The sequence below is a fragment of the Apteryx rowi genome, unplaced genomic scaffold (genome assembly GCF_003343035.1).
Source record: "Apteryx rowi isolate R43461 unplaced genomic scaffold, aptRow1 scaffold_856, whole genome shotgun sequence".
Lineage (NCBI taxonomy): Eukaryota > Metazoa > Chordata > Aves > Apterygiformes > Apterygidae > Apteryx > Apteryx rowi.
The window spans coordinates 178,615-200,971 of NW_020451156.1; the positions used below are offsets into that span (position 1 = coordinate 178,615).

The 22,357-nt window shown below is 40.9% G+C and overlaps 2 protein-coding genes across 2 annotated transcripts in view; one reads left to right on the top strand and one right to left on the bottom strand.

Annotated features, from left to right (window-relative positions):
• CRTAP (cartilage associated protein) lies at positions 1 to 21,405 on the bottom strand. Its single transcript, XM_026090295.1, has 7 exons — positions 20,914 to 21,405; positions 17,345 to 17,494; positions 16,546 to 16,717; positions 13,913 to 14,041; positions 11,981 to 12,126; positions 10,057 to 10,140; positions 1 to 713 (listed from the first exon to the last, which is right to left on the bottom strand). Exons 1-7 carry the CDS (start codon positions 21,349 to 21,351, stop codon positions 654 to 656), a joined length of 1,179 nt encoding a protein of 392 aa, XP_025946080.1. The 5' UTR covers positions 21,352 to 21,405; the 3' UTR covers positions 1 to 653.
• TMPPE (transmembrane protein with metallophosphoesterase domain) overlaps positions 20,328 to 22,357 on the top strand; it is a 14,761-nt gene continuing 12,731 nt past the window's right edge. The window contains exon 1 of the mRNA XM_026090292.1: positions 20,328 to 20,402. The gene's annotated coding sequence lies outside the window, so the exon portion shown is untranslated. The remainder of the gene's footprint in view (positions 20,403 to 22,357) is intronic.

Here is a 22,357-nt window from a genome sequence, read left to right on the forward strand (position 1 = left end):
GAAAGAGTAAGAATTGGTAGGAGGGAGAAGGATTTATTTATTGCATCATTTCTAAGTGACCTCAGCTTCACATCATGGAACTTTATATAGTTTTTAAGAAAGATTAAAACTGCATACAGAATTCTTAAAGCAATTTTTAGAAGATCACTAGTTGTGCTTTGTTAATCATCTTCTTTCACATATATAAAAGTTCTTATTTGTTACACTTTATCACTTTATCATAGAAAAGAAGTCATATATAAACAATACAATTACATAGCTCAAGAAGTCTAGAGGAACTGTTATATCTTCCTCAGTTCATATTCTGACGAAAGTTCTTCAGAATTAACTGTACTGTTACAACTTAGTAGAACAGCATTGAAATGAGGAATCTTAGTTGTTAGCCCAGAAAATATGAATAGTCTGTTTTGTTGTGTTTGTGTAAGGAAGGAAAGCTCAAGAGGAAAACCCAATTCTGAAAACGCACAGTGAAAAGCCACGCTTGTGAAAGAGTCAGTGCAGCATGGCAGTGATCTTTCAGGAGTGGATCTTGTGACACATGATGGCACTTACAGGAGCAGCTTTGAGGTATATCTAACTGGAACTACAGGTGACCAAAAACAATAGTAGGGAGCACTTTGCTTTTGTAAAATACTTCATGACGGCTTCACTCATCAGGATTCATTCTTTTCCTCCATTTCTAGCAGCTCATCAAGGAATTCCACAACTTCACCCTAGAAAGGATTAAAATTAACAAGACAGGTTAACTCTCTACTGCAAAAGGAATGGAAAAATTTTAACTATTTTAATCAAAACATGAACTGTAATAAGCTGTAAAACTAACCGGCTTTATGTCACACCCTTCATACAGAAGCTAGCACAAAAAGCTTTTAAATTGTAATTAAACGGCCCATACAGGGGTAGGCCACATTCTTGCAACAACATACAGACCTTAGAAGAAAAAAATGTTACAATTCACAGCAAATCTTGCACTTTTTCAGGTATTTAAATATACAGTGAAAATCTCAAATTTAGAAAGTAGAGGCATAAATGATTAAAAAGCCTGTTAAATTAGGAAATTGTTAGAATATGATAAAACATTAAAGACCTTTAGAAAGCTTCCAAATTCAAAGCAAAAGTGTTCTGTAGAACACTAACTTTGTATCTCTGTCTGCTCTAACAGTTAATGACCTCGGTTACACCCTTCAACACACACCACTCTTTTCAACCACAAATCTTCACACGCAATGCTTCAGTGCAGCAAAAATACAAAGAACCAGAAATTCTAGAATGTTTTCTATACTGGAAACAAATGCTTTGGTTTTAAATTCAAACCAGAAAAATTACAGATATACATAGGGACCTATGATGTAATTTTATAAACTCCACCCTGCTAATATGGGCTACCAACACAACATAACAATCCAACTCTCATTCTTTAAACTACTCCTGACCTAGTCATATGTCATATATCATAGTCAAATGTGTTCCTGCAATCAAGCTTGAGTATTTTGGGTTGTTACTGCCCCACCAGCTGGAATTTACTGCCTCTTCAACCAAGCAACAGTAACTGAGCTGCAACCTCTCGTAATGGGTTTCAACCCAAAGTAACACAGGGCAGCTTAGGTGAAAAGGAAGTAGTAACATCTCAAACTATTCAAAACTGAATGAGGCAGCACATCTGCCTGCACCCTCAGAAATATGAGTATTTTCCCATTTGCCCTCCATGCACAGTTCAGAAACAACACTGCCTAAGAGAAGGGAGACACTGTTGGAATGCCTCTGCATATTTTCACTTTTTGATGCAACTCAAATACTGAACTGTAAGAGAGGCGTAGAGTGATTGAAGATGCCTAGCTTTAAATTTCCAACTTCTTATTCTAATAACGACCGTGTTCTGTTAAACTGCTTTAATTTAACTGAGCTTTTTCTCAATTTCCTGTCCATCCTTTTTCCACATAAACTTAGGTTCCAGAAAGGTCAGAAGATGTCATTTAGCTTTTCTTCCCAAACAAATCAACACTTTCTGATAGAAAAATATTCTGCTGGAAAATCTGATCAGCTCTCACTCACTCTCAAGTTTAAAATAATCAGAATTTATAACAGTTGTGTTGAAAGCAAATCATCTTTGCTTGGATGCTCATCTTCCATCTAGGAAGACTGCACCTTCAAGACATATGCAGTTTCAGACTCAAAATTCTACAGTTTTCTGTTCTGATGAGAAAACGGCACAAAAACTTTTGTGGTCAGTGAAAATAATATGAAGAAATAGAGAATTTCTGTTTATTTTGAATACAAGATTAAACGTATTAACATGACATTCTTCAGAAGTGTGATTAGCAGGGAGAGAAAAGGAGAACCAAGCAAACAAAAATAAAAGTGGGAGGACAGCTGGCTGAAATAACTGCTGTTCTTGTTCCCTGTCTCACAGTTCCATCTTAAAGAACTGTTGAGTTCTTGTTACTGTGAAATGGTTTTAGCGAGTCCAGAAGGACGGCAATTTATTTTGCTTTGAATTTGTTCAAAACATCTAAGTATCCAATTCAATAAAAATGCAAGAAAAATTGCCAGTACTTTCGTATTCCCTACTTGTCCTCCTGGTTGCAGGAAGTCTGGCAACTGGAAAACAGGAATTCAACATTTCTGCACGTTTTTCTTTATTAGAAGTATTTTGATTGCCTGAGGAGCCCAATCATGGGAGGAATTCAATACCACTTCAAAAATGCACAGCAAGAAAATATCCACTAGGTCCAATAGCCACTATGTAAGCTATATGTCATTTTAAAATTACAGAGACAGAGCCACAGAGAACTTAAGGTTCTGGTATTCTAGCACAGCTCCTAAATCTGTATGCATTAGCATTTAGGTGCCTTTTGAAGGACTACAAACAGGCAGGTCTCACCACCTAGAAACTTAATTGACTTCATATTATTTTCATGCTCATCAGAAAGGTAGGGTAATCCAAAAGATGACGATCCAGACAGAGTTCATGTGTTTTCTTTTGGCACGTTTGCAAATCCAGAAACAGGTGAAAAAAAACAATTTTTAAATGGAAAAGGATGTTTAGAAACAACAGTATTTGAAATAAAAATCTGACTGAAATCTCTGGTGTCTGGAATTGATCTCTAGAGGAGGGTATGACAGAGCTTTTCTGGTCTAATGAGACATACTGGGGAGTAAGAAAGGTTGAAATGTGGCAAAAATATAAAAATACTTGCTGAAACAATAACCATACAGAAAAAATGCTGTAATGCAAATGAATAATTGCCTGGGGTTTGGTTGTTTTTGAAAAGGAGAAACACCAGATTATAGTTAAAGACGCACAAAACCTGTAGTTAAAACATTTTTGCCTGTGCTTCACCATCAAAATGTAAAACATTTGCATGTTGTTGATATTGTGGTAGGCATCCTAATGAAAAGGTGATAATGCTAAGTCAGAAGAGTTGATCACATTGTCACACTAACAGCTATGACTACATTGATCACTGTCCTTGCCCCATTAGCACTCACTTGACACAGCAGCAGGCATTTTGCATGACTGAAGTCAGCAAATATTTCACAGGTGTTAATTCCAGGGAAAAAGCCTCCTGCTCACAGATATCTAACTTTGTGCTGGACCATAGACCTGGAGCCTGAAAATCATATCACAATTCTGTGATATAATATAAGCACTGAGTGAGACATATTTCCTCCTGTTGTCTCCTAAGCTCTTTGGGTCCTATATTAATAGGAAGAACAGCAAATTTTACATACAAAGACAGCTGCAAACCCATAACTCTTTCTGCTGGGGGGGCCAACAGCCACCCAGTACTAATGCCGGTTACATAAATACGCGGCTCAGACACAGTGCTGATTTAAATCAGGGTTGTGCAATATATGGCTCACAGCATGATTTAGGAGGCTGGCTGGCAGCTGATAAGTCAGTATGTAAAGTCTGACTAAGCTTGGGGAAGAGGAGGGTGTACAGTGAGGCCAGTACATGCCTGACCGTTAGGCAGCTGGAAAGTAAGTACACACACGCAAATGGCTTGGTCAGATGCTGAGAAGTGCTTCCTTGTTGGCATGTTGGCCCACGGTCCACAGTCACTGCCTTCTGGTTTGCGCTGGAGGCCAAGTGCACATGCTGCAAGAACACCAGATCTGCCAGCACTCTGATGACCTACAGCTTCGCACTGCAGACCTCTTCCCTCTCCCAGTCCAGGGATGGTCAGCAGAAGGTGGGAGTGACAGGAAGGATATATGGGAAAAGATGGGACAGGTATAGACTGAAATAAGGGAGGTAGGGTATCATACGGCAGCAGGGGAAGGTTCCCAAACCAGTGCGAGTGGTTGGAAGAATTAGTGAAGCTGATCTCATCAACTGGAGTCTTTAATTATCTGTCAGATATTCAAGTTGAGCACCTTGGCTTAGATTAACAACTGAACAGAGGCACAAAAAGAAAGAACAAGTGTTGTACCTCAGTAAGTAGTTCAAGAAGGTCTTACAGAGGGTATGTAAGTGGATTATAATAAACAATAATTTTAAAACAGAGTTCTTGGTCAATTCTGTATAACCTAACCCAGTCTAGTGCAACTGGTGCACCAGCTATTGTAAGTGAAGCTAGAGCATTAGAAAAAAAAAGTCCTAAAAAGGAGGAAAAATGCAGAACTCCTCACTCATCACCCCAAGCTGAGTGTCCAAGACTGAGGTACACTCCAGGCCAAGGATTGTTGCTGACCTTTCCTTATGCAATTTTAAATACTGCATTCACACACTTAAAACACAACCTCTTGGAAAAAACATCTGTACTTTGGAGATTACTAGCCAGCTATTAAAATAAACAACAAAGAGGAGAAGTTACCAATATATAGCTCACTCATGGCCCACTGGACACTGATGGTCCAGCACCAACTTTTCTTTGGCCAGAAGCATTTAAACATAGTAGCAATCAGTAGCAGTTGAACTGCTCCCTGACAGATCCAGATGCTGCTCCTTTGGTTGCTAAAACGCAGCACTGCCTTCTGCTCCGCAAATATTAATCATTCCTAGGTCCTTGCCTCCAACTGCAACTGTTCTGTCCTTTCTCACTGTGGACTGGAAAAGTTCTGGAAAAAATAGTTTTCTTGCAATAACCCATACCTTCCATGCAGATTTGCTGATGGCATTTTGTATAGGGATTCCATATGCACTGCAGTGTAATAGTCTGTTCTGCAGGGAGGTATCAGAGAATATTAAAATAATAATGTTCTACAATGAATTAAGATCTACAGAAAAAATATTTTTAGGGACATGCTTTAAAGCATGATTAATTATCAGCGAATGAATAAGAAAAGGCCTTTATCCTGACTAATCCAAGAAACTGAGCTTTAACAGACAATACATACAGACAGAAGAATTGGCTGGATCTTTGTTTGTTTCCTTATGATCTATGACCCAAAAGGAAAACATTTATTCCACAAAATGTCCCCTGGGTGTCCTTCACAGCAAAAAAATCAGATTTTGCTAAAGTTGGAAGATCACGATGACTGGAAACTTGTTCAACAGTGACACTAACAAATTTGATTCCCTTAAATTTGAGTAACTAGTTGGGGTGGCAACATGGAGTTAGGTTCATGAAAAACACTGTATTTTGTTTTTCTAATGTGTATCTAGCTTCAAGGATTAATAGCCATTTAGCATGAAAGAAGACAAAGGTCTGATATGGCCCACTGTGGAGAACATGTCCTCTGCAGGCCTGATACAGCTTGCAAACCAATACCATACAGCCCACTGACCAGTGATACTTTGAGGGGATAGTATTTTAGGATAATAGTAAGATATGTGTCAATGAGTGGCTCAGCCATGATGGCTGAAAGGTTTATTCAGCCTTTAATCAAGGAAAAGTTCCTTGATCTAAATTTCAATGAGAATATGAGAGTTCACTGTGACCACCTCAAAGCCCTCCTAGAATCCTCCATGAACAGTAAAGACCAGGCTTGACATTCCTCGCATTCTAGCAGGGAAAAAAAATCCCTCAATTCTTTGTGGAGAAAAACTATTTGGCCCTTGTTTATTTTTCAGATACTTAGTCTGCAGTGTGACCCACTGTCACATGCTTTTAGTTTTTTTCAAATATTTAAAAAAACTTAGTTGTTCTTTACATGTATGTTAAACTACTTTTCTCTAATACTTTTCCATTTCTTTTTTATATTATATATTCTGAATATATAAATTATTTTCTCATTCACCATGGGAATTCACAGTATACTGCAGTGATTACAGTCGCATTTTACAGTAGTCTAATAAATGTGCTTTCCTCTTAACATTTTTGTAATGCCTGTAAACCACGAGTCAGCCTATTTTCAGAGCAACTTAAACATTGCTCCCATTGCACTGAAAAGGGAAGCCTTCAAGTGACTTTGTTTTTAAACTCTACCTATGCTCTCTTTGCTGCTTTATGCTGTACACAGAAGTTTAAGAAAATCTGGGCAAGTAAAAAATCCTCCTAATTTCAGTACCTGCAACTCAGGGACATCCTGCCATTGGTGGTGGCAAGTGGTTTACAGGCAAGGACGAACAGCTTTGACCATCACATACTCCAATGGTAAAAACAAGTGGGAAAAGCATGAAGCTTCTGAAGAGAGCCAGCCACATAGGCAGTATCTCCATTAGGAAAAGACGATGATGGAAATGTCTCCTTTTCTTTTTTCTGCATTGAACAGGGACCATAACAATGACAATTACCTACTAACTAGCTCTTAAACAGCTGCCACCAGCTGTTTTCAGTGTAGTGGTGCTATTGTAGCTGTGTTGGTCTGAGGTCATACGCAGGACAGGGTTTACAGGTCTGCTTTTACAACTTGCAGTCAGAAACACATTTGTATGCATCATTTGAACATATGTAAAAAGTGAGTTAATAAAGATGAAAATACGTTGTTAGCAATTCTGAACAGAAAAATAGGCTGAATTCAGATTATTATTTGCTATCAGCCATCTACTGGGCCATCATGCCTTTATGCTATTTCATATCTTCTCTTTCTGACAGTCACATTAGTTCAACTCTTATTCTTCTTTACATCACACTCAGGAATGAAGCACTTAAACCTCAGCTATTATACAAATGGACACACACTTTATATACAAATAAAAAGAGCAGGATTCCAGAAAAAGAGGGTCAAAGCTGCCAATGGTTTTTCACCTACTGACTAAGTACTGAAAGAAAATTCACATTGTAGGATCATCGCAGCCAAATACTTGTGGTTCTTCTGCATTTTAGAACAGCTAAGTAAAGCTATCCCTGAAAAAAAATCTTAAAGAACGCTGAATTTTTGGGCCAGAAACTTGTCTCATATAATTAGTGTAGTGCTGAAGTTATATCTGCACTAGCTGAATATCTGGCTTTTAACTGCATTTCGCTTTGCTACTTAAACCTGTGCAATACTAGAAGTTATATCTATTATAGCCTTTATGTGTTACACATCTGAACTGAAATCAAGAAGCATGATTATCCATGGCTAGCTAAGATGACAACATGTGTAATGTTCTTTTAACTCCACTGTGGAAAACTCCATAAGGATATTTAACAATAATTACTTTTAAGAAAAAGTAATTTGTAGCAAGTTGGCACTAGTATTCTGTCACCTCTACTATGTTGAATGTTTGAACTAAAGTTTTTCATTTCCTTGTGGAAAAACATTAAAAAAGTAATACAAACAAGACAGTATTTCTTGTAGTGACATATGCAAAAATCATTACTACATGTTCCATGTATTACTGGAAGAAGCCACATGTTCTCACTTGCTTTGCTAATGGCATTTAAAAGACACACGGATGATCTGGGACATGGGAACAGTGAAAATTCTAAATAAAGTGAGCGGAACCATTTGGGAATAAGGACATATTCACCTAGGAAGAGATCCTTCCACCATACCAATCCTTTTGCTTTGCCACAGGTCACTCAAGGAATGAAAATGATTTTTTTGCTCAGATTATATTATAGGATTTTTGGCCCACAAGCAACTACACAGACAGCAAACAGGGACCACAAAAACTCACAAACGGCATGGTCTGTGGCCCAAGAAGCACATGGTTTAAATAAACAGAGTGCACTAAAAAGAGAGGTTGCCTCCATCCTTAACAATTTTTAATAAAGCTTTTACCGTAGCACCTTATCTGGGTTTTTCATCAGTTTTCAGCATTCCGATAGAATAAACTTTTCTATCCATGCCAGGAGAAATATTAAAAAAAAAAATCCACTTATATTACCAGGTCCTGCCCATATAGCAGAAACTGTAATGTAACTGTTTTATCTTTGCACTATTCCTGCTCTGTCTGGACACCTTGGAAGGCTCCTGCAGCCAAGGAGAAGTTCTGCTAGCCAGGGATTTATGAGTTCACTACCAAAAGCCAGAGCGAAGCCAGAGGCATCGATGGCCTCCATCCCTCCCAGGTTCTGCAGCCCTGGTAAGTGGGGGCACAGAAGCCCTTCAGCTTTTCCCTGGGAGAGGAGAACAGAAGCTTTTCTAGTACGATGAGAGTGTGGGATATGGATATATGTGGACCCAGTTATTTTGCTGTTTAACTCAAGTATGTAACCCACTGTAATGATGCTTCCCCGATACTTCCCCAGAAGTTTAATCTTACTTTCCACTGTATTTCCCTCCTGCAGAACCTAAGGTCATTTGCTATTGCACTTGTAAAATGGTCTACAGGAATCAATGCCAACAGATGAGCACTTGTTTATTCTATATACAGTGCTTGAGTCTGAAGATTGTTTCCATAATCCCTTCTCGTAACAACATATGGGAAAGGCCCTCACAATGGACTGCTTCTCTCCTTCCTTAATTACTCATCCCTTTGTTTCAGAGGAGCAGATGTGAAAGAAGGAAAAAATCAGAAATGAAGTTTATGCCTAACATAAGAAAACATTATGGGTAAAGCATAGCGTTTACACAAATCAAGTGGGGAATATAAAAAAGCGTGCAAGTATTTACATACCCTGGTGGAAATCAATACAGACTAGTCCTCATTCAACTTAACCTTATAACAAGCCTATTAAACTGTCTTTCACAGAGTTTTATCACAATGGAAAGACTTCTCAATCTTCCTAACGTCTAGTAATCTTGCAATGGAATTTTATGTATAGATTTGTTTTCAGGTCACTAGCATACTGAAAGGCAGCACAGACTTATTATATTTCTCCACTGTAAAATATTCTCTTTCCCTGTGTGCTGGATAATGTAAAAATTGCAAGGTGATTTCATTTTATAACATAAAACATCTTTCTCTTTTCTGTTATAACTGAAAACACCTCAGCAGTGCTCATTACAAGTATATTGCCCTATGCTGTAATTCAGCACAGCTCTTTGTCAATGCCAGCAATGAACTATTCCCACATCTGAAGATTTCTTAAAACTTTAAATGAAATGTTCTGAAAACAAAACAAAAAACCAACCCAAATCCTCCATGATTTATACTTTAATTTCAACTGTGGAGGACAAAGAAATATCTTTTCAACGATTTAACTATTTTTCCTGCACAGAAAACCCACATCATATATTTCATATCTAATAGTAGTCATTATATGTCATTTGGCCATGAACACCAGGCAGTTAAGCAGCAAGACTGGGTGACCAAAATGTTACTGTGCAGAAAGAACTAACAGATAACAGGACTTCCCTTTGATAAAACTTACAATTTAGGTGGTTACTTCTGGACAAAATTACACAGATTTTTAAATCTAGTTTAAACTAGGTTTCAGGGGGGGAAAAAAAAAAACATAAAAATGTTGGGTTTAGATATATATACACTACTTTTGTGCCCCCTGGTGTTACAGCTTGCAAAGTGGATTGTTTTTTTTCATCTGAGCAGACTATATTTACCGCTATGTTAATAGTGATACTGCCCCATATTCTTTTAAATGGTACATGAGTGATCTAAAGATCTTTGGATTTGCTTCTTATATTGATTTACAAAATTAAAAAAATATGATAAATTGGTCAAGGTTACAAGGAGATTTTTCCATATTAGATGAGTCCCGGAATTCTGTCTATATATCATCTTCACTTTAATATTATTGCTAGGTTTTTTGACTACAACTTTCTCTCTAGAAAACTCACCTCATCATCATCCATCACATGCTGCTTTGCGAATTCATACATTTCCAACTGGAGTGTGGTTATGTTGTGGTATCGAACTGCATCCTATTAAAAAAAAACAAACAAACTTCTATGTTATTTTAGGACAGCAAGATGGGGGTGTGTCATCACATGTATTTGAAACTATTCCAGTGAAACCAGATCCAGACTCAGCAGAAGGCAGATCCTGGGAAAGGGGGGTTAAAACGTTTGAAAAAGGAAACAGCAGAAAAGCAAGCAGTGTATCCAGTGTCTTCTGTGGATCCTTCTAACCAGAAGCACCGTTGGTGTGAGAAGAACAAAGCACTCTCCTCTTTCTCATGTTTCAAAGCATTGGCTAGTCTGAGAATAAAGGAATGAGACTACCAGAGTTCAGCAACAGCCTGTGCCTACATTCCAGTGGGCTTTGGACGTGAGAAAGCCTCCATCTCCCCATGCGCTGCTGGATGGCAGCAGGCAGTTCTGGGAAAACGGGATGCTGAGCTATTTTGCATGATCCTGACTCACTACCCAGCCTGAGTCCAGGGTAGGATTATTCTGCGTGGTCATCCATCCGTCCCTCCTCATTTCCTCAGGTTGTTTGCCTGGGCAGCACAGTTTAACTCAGAGTCAACTACCCCTGTATTTGTGAACACTGCCAATCTACATTGCTTATCCCATTTAACTCTTTTGGGGGCGAAAAACAGGAGGCTCCTCCTCTTTCACAAAGACACCCAAAGCTTAGTGCCAAAGCCAAATGCTGTTGTCACCTTTTCTACCACTTTGTGAAAATAAACCAGAGGCATTATGTTTTTTGTGTCGACTAGGACAGCAAGCAACTTCTGTTCCTATTTAGATGGATCAAAGTACAAGAAAATACAGCTGTGCGCATTTAATATTTTATATGTAAAGATTAAATTATCTGTAGTCCCCAAATCCTGAGAAGTTATCAATGAAACATTCAGAGTTAATGTGTAGGGACCTTGTTCTGTCTTTTCAGCGCATGTATGCCAAATCTGCTTGCGGTTTGCTGTTTTATACTGTTGCTAAATCCCTCACTCCCACCAACGTCAAACATTGTCTCCAGCATGGCTAGCTACAAAGTGCAGTTCTACCCTGAAGAGCAGTGACATCTGAGTGGTCCCTTTCCGATGCGAGTTCAGACTCACTGCTACTGACTGAAAGTACCAAATGAATTTTCACTGCATTCTGTCTCTGCCAGCCCTGCAGTGCAGACTTTGGTTTCCAGCATGCAGATAAGGCAAGTCTTGCACCTAAGTCAACAACTGTCCACAAAGAAGAAGCACTTCACTCAAATGGAGCGGTATTTTTGACTTGAGATGGCTGGCCTGAGAGGAAGGAAAGTGTAATCATCAAATGAGTATTCTAACTTAAATAGTTAGGTGCAATATGGTTGTAAGCCTTTTTTGCATTTTCTGTCCTCAGCCACCCAGCTTTGTTCTAAATGGAGTAAGTGGAAAGTGGGTTTAGCTGGGGTTATTATATCCAGACACATTCCAATGCCAACAGAACCTGAAATAACAAGTAGGTGAGCAACTACATCTTGTCAAATAAGAAGTGATTGACATAAGCCCATGTGTGACTGGAGTGATCTTTCAATCAGGAGATTTCAGTGGCCAGCTGTTTTATTAATCCAGGTAGATAAGGACACAAACATACGTAAGGGGCAGACAAGGACCAGTAAGAATTTACTCATTATATTGTAGCATATTTCAGCATAAAGGGAAGAACTATAACGACATTACACAGTACATTTCTGTGCACAACTTTCTATATGGTTTTAATAAAACAGTTGTTTTTAACTCCAGAACCACTAGATAACTCCCATTTTTTACAGCTTCTAACTCACCGGTTTCCAGGGAAATATCTGAATGTGCCCAGAAGGCATTTTGAATCATTCACCTACCGATCTGGGCTGAAAATCTTCTTCCTTGAGTCCCCATTTGTCTTTATGGTATTGATAATAGACCATGTTCTGTTTCATTACTTCATCTTTTTGGTCAAACAGAAGGTAACTAGCAGCACAAGAGGCTGCATTCTTCATGTCATTCACTAATGAATAAAAGCAGAAAAAACAAACAAACGAAAAGAAACAGACAAGGTAAACGAACAAAAAGGACAGAAATCCTTTTATTATCTAAGCCCAGAAAAACTCAGATGGAAACAGGACCCATTTTCCACCTCCCCACCAGCTTCACTAAAAAAATAAACAAACAATTGCTTCCCAGAAAGAACATGCTATTTTTCTGTCCCAAACCATCAAAGGCCACAGATTCAAAAGTGGAGACTGCTTACAAGTTCTGCAATATGTGACACAACACAAGTTTGTGGCTATAAGCATCAGGTCATGCACAAGAGCAATAGGGGTATCTGGCTGCTCTAAGAGCTATCTTATTCCTTTTAGGCAAAACGGGCATAACTTACCATCAACACGGATGATGATTTTCTAAATCATTATGTTCCCACAATGGTTTTCTAACAAAATCCTAACCAAAAGTCCCACCCAGGTATCCCAATATCAGTAAAGTATTGACCCATAGCTTGGTGACTCCCATTGTGGCATTTCTTAAAAGAACACAAAACTCCCTCCCACCCCGCCCCAAAGAAAACCAGCCCCCCCCCCCTTGTTACCAGAATTGACAAAGAGGGGGAAGAGTGAATGTGTGAAAGGAGTAGTCAAACAACATATGCAAAAGTCATTAATGGCTTGGGTCTACATGGCTGGATAATTCTTCCGTTTGTGTTGGAGTCTGTAGAAATGGCAGTAAGGGCAATATGTGTTCTTCACAGTGCAGGTACCTCCTCATGAAACCACAAAATTCATGGAATGTTTTATCTATCAGATGGGTAATCACTGAGCACCAGCACACTATTATTTGGGTTAAGTGGTCCCCTCTTTCTTTAAGACCCATTTAGCTCCCTGTGCCTCCATTCTAATGAGATTACGAGAATCCACTAGGAAAAGAGACAATGGTATGAGATACTCTTTAAGTTTCTCTGTGGAAGAAATTCTAAATAGTAAATCAAGAACTAAGTATTCATTCAATGGCTGGTGTTATATTCAAAGTGTTGCCTTGAAATCAGTTTTTCCTTCTCTCTAACTGAATGATATGGAGATTAAAAAAAGTTCTTGTTAGAGCTATACGTTCAGCTGTTTACCAACCATGTGGGCCTAAAAGCTTGATCACCATGGGTTTTTTTGGTACCAGTGTCACCACACAGGTCTACAAAATGAGTCTGTGTTATTGCATGGGTGTATTCCAGTGTGTAGGAAGTGGCTGGCACTGTTTACCCTAAGGTGTCATATAATGAACTACTTGGAAAAGGCAGAATAGCTCATTTAAACACCTAAAATACACATGATGAAATTCTACCATTTATTTGAACCTCTGAAAGGGATAAGTAACTTGTGCTGGCAGTGGGTATCATAAAGAATGATGGACAATGTGATACATCAGATCACACTTACTCGGTAACCATTTCATTTTTCCGACACCCAAGTGGAGACCAGTCACAAACAAGCATATTTGAAAATGGAGGGGCTTGGCCTGGGCAGAAACCAGCCTTTATGGGACTTATGTTCAGCAATTTATTTTGTCATGGATAATTTTATGAGCAAGGGAGGCATACATATGTTTATCTCACATGTCTGTTAACTGCAGCTATACAGCAAGAAAAAGACCCCAGATGTCTCATGAAAGTCCCAGAAAAGGTTAATATGCAGATTCTGGAGGCTACTATTTACATTCCAAAGCATTAGAACTAGAGGGAAAAGACTCTCAAGGAAACTTTTGCACATTATCCAGATGTTATTTAAGCACATTAAATCACTACTTACATTTATAATAAGCAAACTGTAAGTAATGGTACATGGTTGCCACAAACTTCTCGACAACAAAGCCTCCTATAATGGGTGTCAGATTACTCTCGCACTGCACTTTGCATGCAAGGACTTCAATATAATGATCTAGAGGGAAGAAAACAACAACACAGAAAATGGATAGAGCACAGTGAATTATTATAACCCTTCGCACTAGCTATCCATTAAAATTTGGCCTTGTAAAGCTCTCCTGGGTCCTGTGCAGCTGAGGCTTGCTGCTTGAAAGTACTGAGCGTCTCCAATTCCATCTGAAGTACATATCAAGTGCTGATACTCAGCCCTTCTGTAAAAGTCATTAGGGTTTGGATTTCAAACATATCAAAGCTGCAATCTGAGAGAACTAATAGTTATGTTTCACTGACACCTACAGGCAGCCTGTGGTTGTAGGTTTTATATAAAGTATTATGGAGTACCGCATTATTTCATGTGAACTTAACAGTGCTATTTTTTAATGTTTGATGGCCTTTGCAATTTTATTAAATTATTGCATAATTAAGGTCCACACACTGCTGAGCACAACAATGTCGCATAGAAAGACACAGGGTGATTGCAAAGTAACCCTCCAGAGACAGCAGCATTTGTCCCAGTTTGTATGTTCTGAAGGGGAAGACAGACACGAATATGCTGCTCACTACAGAACAACTTTCATCCAGAAAGGTTTGAACTTCAAGCTCACACACTTACCCAGTCTACAAAAGCTCAGTATAATGCGATAGGACTAGAGGTGATCTTACCTTCAAGAAAATACATTCCTAGAAAACCTTCCATTGGAGAACTTCCAAGACTTTCCAGGACAAATAACATTAAGCAACAACACCTAACAAATATTTTAAAGCCTTGGTTTCCCTGTTAGCCACATGTGGTAGGTTAAGCAAGTTATCTAAGGTTGTGCAGCAAGTCATTGGCAAAAGCAGCAGAAGAGCAAAGGCTCCTTCCCCTGTTTTTATCTCTGATGACTCCTAACCAGAAGAGCATTGAAGCTAACCGACAGTGCTTGGCCAAATGAAACTACCAGATCTGTCTTTTACAAGAGCAGTGGAGTCTCCAAACACAGTAATGTGCACTTCCAGCCAGCACTAAAAGCCAGAGCCATGAGTTCCTCAGTGGAGCAATCCCATGCAATGAAAACAGCTGTCTTCCAAACATAACTGATTGTTCAGCCATAAATATGTACCTAATGCAATCACCACATATTTCTGGTTAACATTTTCTGCTACATCTGCCTTTTACAGAAAAAACCTTGGAGGCAGGATGTATCTCCCTGGAGCAACAGCACAGTTCAGCTGAAGCTTTTCAGCACTGCAAGTAAATTTGAATTTTCTTACCTCACGGATGAGGATAAAATATTTGAAATACATGTGGCCCTGAGGACATCATGTGGTACTGCTACATCTCCTTACCACCATTACTGCTGGAATTGTCCTTTCATTCCAAGCAGGAAGAGGAAGGGTTATGGCAAGTGCCAAGTGCAGCTAGGCATGGACACAGCAGAGGAGCCATGGCTACTCTTTACAGGGGCTAGGGAATTATCTGGATGTCAGGGCTCTGGGCTACTTGGGGAGAAAGCCTGTGTTCATGCTTTGATGCCTGTGATGTGACCTCCAGCCCTTGTCTGGTGTCCTAGACACCTGCCTGCTTTGCCTACAAGTAAAGCAAGGCTTGGGGAATAGGCTGCAGTAGCTGTTCCACATTAGCTGTACAGGTGGACACTGACTCCCCACTGAGATATTATGGAGCTGTTCTTGTATCAACTTATTTCACAAAAGTTTCCCCCACCACCACACATGTTGGCTTTAGGACAAAAACTTGGGCTGGTTTTCCTTTTGGCAACTTAGAAATTCTGTTGCATTTTTCATGTTTTAAAATTTATTGGGGAAAAAAAAAAACATGCATTCTCCACACAAATATTATCAGCAACGCCTAGCCCAGAGCTCTGAGAAAATGACCTGTTTCTTTCGCTACTGAAGAGCATAGGAAATGTGCGTGCGCCATTTTGACAACAATCACAAAAGGTGGTATCCCTCTTCCTTTGCAAAGCAATGAATTTTTCAAAGTTATATGCTTAAGAAAAAAAGTATCTATCTGCTAGCAAAACTGTACTGTAGGTCAGATGAAAAAGAGGCAACAGAAACTTGTCATATTTATCAGAAAGAAGATATTATCACCAGTGATGCTGAAACCACAGAGCGGTTTTGGAAGGCAGGCTAAATATTGAACTTCAAAGGCAGCCAAATTGATATTGAAATTATGGTCAAAGATTTGACTGAATAACTACTGCTAGCTGGATGGAATAGTTGTTACTATTTACATATCCGTTTTATTTTGACATGCTTAATTTCCATGTTAATGTGAGAACCCTCTGTTCTGACATCCCCCTCATATATATTACATTAAAAAAAAAGAAGGGTAAACCAGAATTGAAGCAGTTTTTAGTGACTCTGATAAACTCATATTGGCCCAAACTGAGCAGGGAGCAGCCTGTGCATTTCACATTGCAAACTGAGGAAGGGGGACTTGGTAACTCATTCTAAGGATAAACTGAAATGCACTTTCAGCACTTTTTTTTTTTTAACCATTTCCTAACCACTCACCTGCAATGGAGAGATAGAACTCTTTAAAATCTTTGATCTCTCGGGAGCCTTCACAGGCTGCTGTACAGTCATCATAGGCTTTGAAAAAATCAGGAAGAGCCAGCTCCATGTCCGAGATGGACGTTCTCCAGTTGTCACCGTTGTATGCTCTCACAGCCCTGACAAAGAGATTCTGAAAAACAGGCAGAAATGAAAACTGGTGGTAACTGATCTGTGGAAAGCTGTGTGTAAATTTTGGTACCCTGGGTACCAAATGTCTTTTCCTTTGAATTATGAGGATTCAAACACAGTAAAAGAGGTCTCTGTATTTCTTAATTACTATATAAGCTGTTATTCAGTTTACATGAGGACAACAAACACAGATGATTAAGGGATTTTACCAGATATTTACTGGTAGGGTATGTAATTCCATTTCAGATTAACAGAAAAATCTGCTGGACAGAGGTAACAGTGTGATTCTAAAGGAAAGATTTTGACAGACATTTTCAATGGATTCTGAACACTAAATATCTTAAATATTTTAAGCTGTGTTGCTGCAGCACTCACACATTTGAATAACTATATGCACCTCCTTAGCTGTATATGATTTGCTGAGATTTATGGAGCAGTGAAAAGCACAAGAGGTGAGAATTACTGAACGCATGAAGAAGGCAGAACAGAGATGACTCTGAGGAAGACAGGAAGAGGGAAAGTAGAGTAAGACCTGAGAATATGTAAGCAAATGAGATCCTTGAATCTCACACTATAAGACAAGTAAAAAAAAAGTTCCAAAAGACCAGACTATGAATAAAAAGCATACCTCATAAGGTTTTGTTTCCAAGTCTTTAATATGCTCCTCAGCATCAGGCATGGTCTTATAGAAGGCCATATTTCTTTGCATCATTTCATCATCCGGATGCTTCAGAAGAAATGTGTGAGCTGCTGCAATAGCTTTTGGAAGGTTATTAGCCTAAAGAGGGATTGGGGGGAGGAGGAAGAGGAAAAGAACGTTAATTGAAAAAGCTGCTTCAAAGTTTCCCAGTTTTTGTCAATGAACTTTCCTGCAGTCTCTGTATTCCCACACTCACCTCTACTGAAACCAGAGTCTAAGCAGATATAATGGTATGGTAAATCTGATAATATGTTTCTCAGTTTTACTACTACATGCACCACTGTGAACATTTCATTCTGCTTTTCATTTTAAAAGTCTATTATTACTGCAGATAGTATAGATGATGATTATAAATAGAAAAGAATACTTTTTTCCTCTTCCATCTCCACCGCTCATAAAGCTGTCAAGGCACAATATTATACTGTTGCTCCTGTGCAGGATAAATCACACAGCAATTACTGATGTTAACTCGTAGATATTGGGCAGGAGTTATCACTTATCATGTTTTCATGGTGTTTATGTAGCTTATTTGCCTAGCAGCATAGGGGACAATATTACAGTAATATGTCTTCCTGATGATGTTATGAACTTCCAGCAAACAGCAGTTATTGCTCAGCAATTGTGTCCTAATGCATTAAGTGATTTTCTGCACGCATTTTAAAACTAACCAAATTGCAAACTTTAAAATCCATTAGAGATACTTTGCCAAGTACGTGTTCCTCATTTACAGCTAAGTATGTGTCAAATACGTACGTGCTTCTACATTTGTGGGCCTATATATATACACATAAATATATATAGCATATATTTATGTAGAGAGAGAGAAAAAGCTTTAAGTATTTGTGAAATATTAAAACCTTTTCTCTTGTAAGAAAAGATCCAGATCAACATGTCCAGACAGTGTATGCATGTGTAGGCAATACAGAGTTTCACCTAACATCTGACATAGTTTATGGAAAAGTACATATAAAACTATGAGCAAGAATCACAAGCATGTATGCACATGCACTCCTCCATTTGTATCCATAAAAAAGTACTCTTTCATTTCAAAAAGAAATTTGAGAGACTATTGCACCACAGAAATACTTCAGCCTAACATTTGCTCTTGCTGCTGTGCTGTAAGTGTCAAGGTGCTGGAACGATGCCAGCTGCACTTCCTGGCTGTCCCAAAACCATGCACTTCCAATCAGCTCAGACGCTGCTAAATGCAAAGGGAAATCTCAGCTGCACTTTCGTCAAATGCCTAATATCTCTTGTGTCTTATGCTTTAACATTATTTGCTGGTAGGCTGACAGGTATTTCATCTTTGCTTAGTCCGTGATTTACTCTTGGTTTCAACTTTCACCACTAAAAAAAAAATAAAAAAAAATTGTAGAAACACATTCTTAAGTAAACTCAGCAGCCTTGAGAAAGATAGCCCTCCAGAGGAGCAAGCAGCAGCACAGAAACATCTGCTCCCAGGATCTAAGACGTGGCAAAATTTTACTGTTGAACACACCTGAATAAATACATGGTCACCCTAAAAAAATTACATAAAGCATTTCCCACCCCCTTTTTCCTACATGGTAAATGATGTTACGGAAAAAAACCGTGACACTCCTTCTTCAGGAAACCACCAGCCAGGAAAATCCCTTTGTACGTAGCGGCTTGTATCTGCGAAATCCCTAGTATGCTGAACCCATTCAGAACTCTCTAATCAAGAGATAAGAGCTCAGCGATGGAGATTTTAAACAACAGATACTGGAGAGAGAAATGGCAAACTGCACCTCACAAACCTACTGCAAATGTGGTCAAAAAACAGTTTAAAGGGGGAGAGGGGATTTCTCCAATTTCCCTTTTGCATTCATACCTGCCAGATACTAAATTGTATCAGAAACAATAAGTAGGAATAATTTTTGTTCCAGAAACATTATTTACATGATACATACATTGCAAACTTTGTATATACTGCCGGGGAAAGGATAGTTAAAATAAGTAGGGCAATAAATGGAAACATTTGCGATGATGCCATTTTGGTATCTATATATTGATCTGAGAATTAGAAGAGTGACTGCCCATTCCATTATTCAAAAGAAATGCCCCTTGTTTAATACCTTCTGTTCTCTAACCTGTGTGCTGAGGCTTTAGATAAGTTTTTCAGTACAATCTTAGAGATGACTTTAAATGCACAAAATTATGCCCATGTAATGTTGTGCATATAGACACTTACTGTCTCATGAGAACACATTTCCTTGCTTTAGCTTATGCAACATGGGAAAAAGATTTAAACTTTACATGAGAAAAAACAAAACAAAACAGTCCTACAAGGAAGACATAGCAACAGTTAATAAAAAGTGTGTTTTCAAGCAGCAATCTTAAAATGAACACACAAATATACAACCCTATATAATGAATACTGTGATATACTGGGAGGGAGTCCCTAAATGGAAAAAACAATCTAACCAAACAAAACAATTCAGGCTTGCTTACCCTCCCTGCCCCCTCAGCTGTCCCATTTATTTGAAATGCAAGTAATTGCAGTATCTGAGGGGGTGGAATGAGGGATGGACCTTCATTTAGAGAATGACAAAAGATGAAAATGAGAAAGGAGTGAGAAAACTGTGAACTAGATGCTAGACAGGAGGATGACAAGCTAGAAATACATGATGAAACCTGGCAAAAGAGATGTCCCCAGTCTTGGCTGACCTTAGAGCAAAAAGTAAATACTATTCCAGGGCTAGCAATAATATCATACTTCAGCAGTCGATTTTAACTTTTTTTATTTCCTGCAGTTGTAACAAAATTGAGGTTTTGTAGGCATCATGTTATCTGTAAGTCACACGCTGAGGACTGCTGTACTCGAAGAAACTGGAAGAGAAGAGAGCAAGTGAGGAAGCTGGACAAGCTGAGGGAGAGGAAGGAGTGGAGCGAGCTACAGCATAGCAGTGGCATGAAGCGTTTGGAAAGGTTTTAAAGAAGGTTAGGAGAAATTAAGGCAGACAGAAAGGTAAGAAGGCCAGGGGTATGAACCGCACAACTATGAGAGAAAGAGGCAAGATCTGGTGGCTGGGGATTTGGGACCAACTGGAAGCTAATTTAGGGGATTTGCCAGACGAGTTGTGGAAAATATGGTGAAGAAAGTTCAGGATGGTGCCATGCGGGCAAGTAAGGGGAAAGGCAAGGCACAAGCTGGCCCACGATGGGTTACGCAAAGGTGGGTGGAAGGAAGGGGCTGAGCGGTCTGCTGGGGAGATGAGGATGCAGAAGGCCGGCACCCTGGGAAGGAGGGAGGGAGCCCCAGCTAGGGAGAGGACGGAGGGGGCAAGGAGGAGAAACGCAGTGGGGCAGATGGGTGTTTGAGGCTAGAGCAGTCCAGAAGAGGTGACAGGGAACGAAATGACGACTATGGCCTCGGATAACCTGCTCTGAGGACTGCAGGTGGGCAGGACGCCACCTCGACGCTACCTCCACGTGGGGAAACACGGTTAGGAAGGGGAGGAAGAGGAAAGAGGGAGTACCTTGAAGTAGGCGAACTGCAGGTACTTGTAGGGCTCGCGGCGCTGGAAGTCGTCGAGGAGGTCGCGGCCGGGCTGCGCCTGCCGGAAGGCGGGCAGCCCCTGCTTGCAGCGCCGCAGGCACTGCGCCCGCCGCAGCACCGCGGCCAGCAGGCGCAGCTCCGCCAGCGCCCCGCCGCCCGCGGGGGCCGGGGCCGGGGCGGCGGTGCAGTTGCGGTGGCAGAAGGCCTCGCTGTCGCGCAGCAGGCGGTAGAGCCGCATGCTCACCTCCAGGTAGCTGACGCTCTCGGGCCAGTTCTCGGTGCTGTACTGGTCGAGGCCGTAGCGGTAGGCGGACTCGAGCGGCATCAGCTCGTCCCGCGGGAAGCTGCGGAAGCTGTAGCGCTCGTACTGCGCCCCGGCCGCCGCCAGCAGCGCCGCCAGCGCCAACGCCAGCCACATCCCTGCGCCCGGCTCCCGCCTCGCCGCCGCCGCCGGACACCACGTCGCCGCGACGGGCAGGGGGGGCGGCGCCGGGGGCGGGCGAGGGGGCCGGGCCGGGAGGGCGGGTTGTGCGGCTCCGTGCCCCGAGGTGGGCAGCCGGGGCCTCCGGGGCCGCTCCGGCCTGCGAGCGCCTGGCGCCGTCTCACGGCAGAAGCTAAGCGGGGTCAGGCCTGGCCAGTGCTCGGGTGTGAGACTGCCTGGGAATACGAGGCACAGGGAACGTTTTGTCCCTCTCCGTTTTTATTTACCCCCCCCCCCCCTTGCTTGCCCGGGCCACGTCGAGGCTGTCTTCCACCTGCTTGTGTCCTGCCAGCAGCACGGTCTGCTAGCGTGACACAGGCCCAGCAGGCGAGCAACAGGCTGTTCCTCCGGGCTTGGAAGAGGGAACGCCAGAGATGCAGAAAGACAGGATCCTTGTGGGTGCAGGGTAGGGCCTCCGGTGTTGCTCCTGGAGGGGCCCTGCCCCGGGCCACCTTCAGAGGCAGCTGGGCTTGTAAAAGCTGGTAGAGACATGGCAGTCCCACCTGTAATGGTGTGTGCTTATCAGCATCTCTTGCCCTGGGCTGGAAGCTGAGGGACTCCTCTTCCACCTCAGTGGCATAGGAAAGGTGAAGGTGTGAGGAGGCAGCAGGGCCTTTCTGCCCAGCCAAGGCAGCAGGGCAACTTCCTTCTCTCCTTCTGGGGAGCCTGATGCTGGAGCATTTTGGTGTCCCAAGAGGTGATAGGAGGTATGAGCAGGATGAGGCAGGCTGGGAGGGTGCTGAGCTTGCTGATCGTGTGAGTGATGGAGGGGAGTGAGGAGGGTTGTGCCTTGTGGGAGGGGATGTGGGGTATGAAGTAATCTGCAGGGCTGAAGTTGGCGAGTACATCTTTATTGTATTGCTGGTGAATGAGAGTGCACGTTATGCAAGGCTGGTAAAATGGGATTTGTAAGATGTGCGAGGTGGCTGTAGAGGCGATGCAG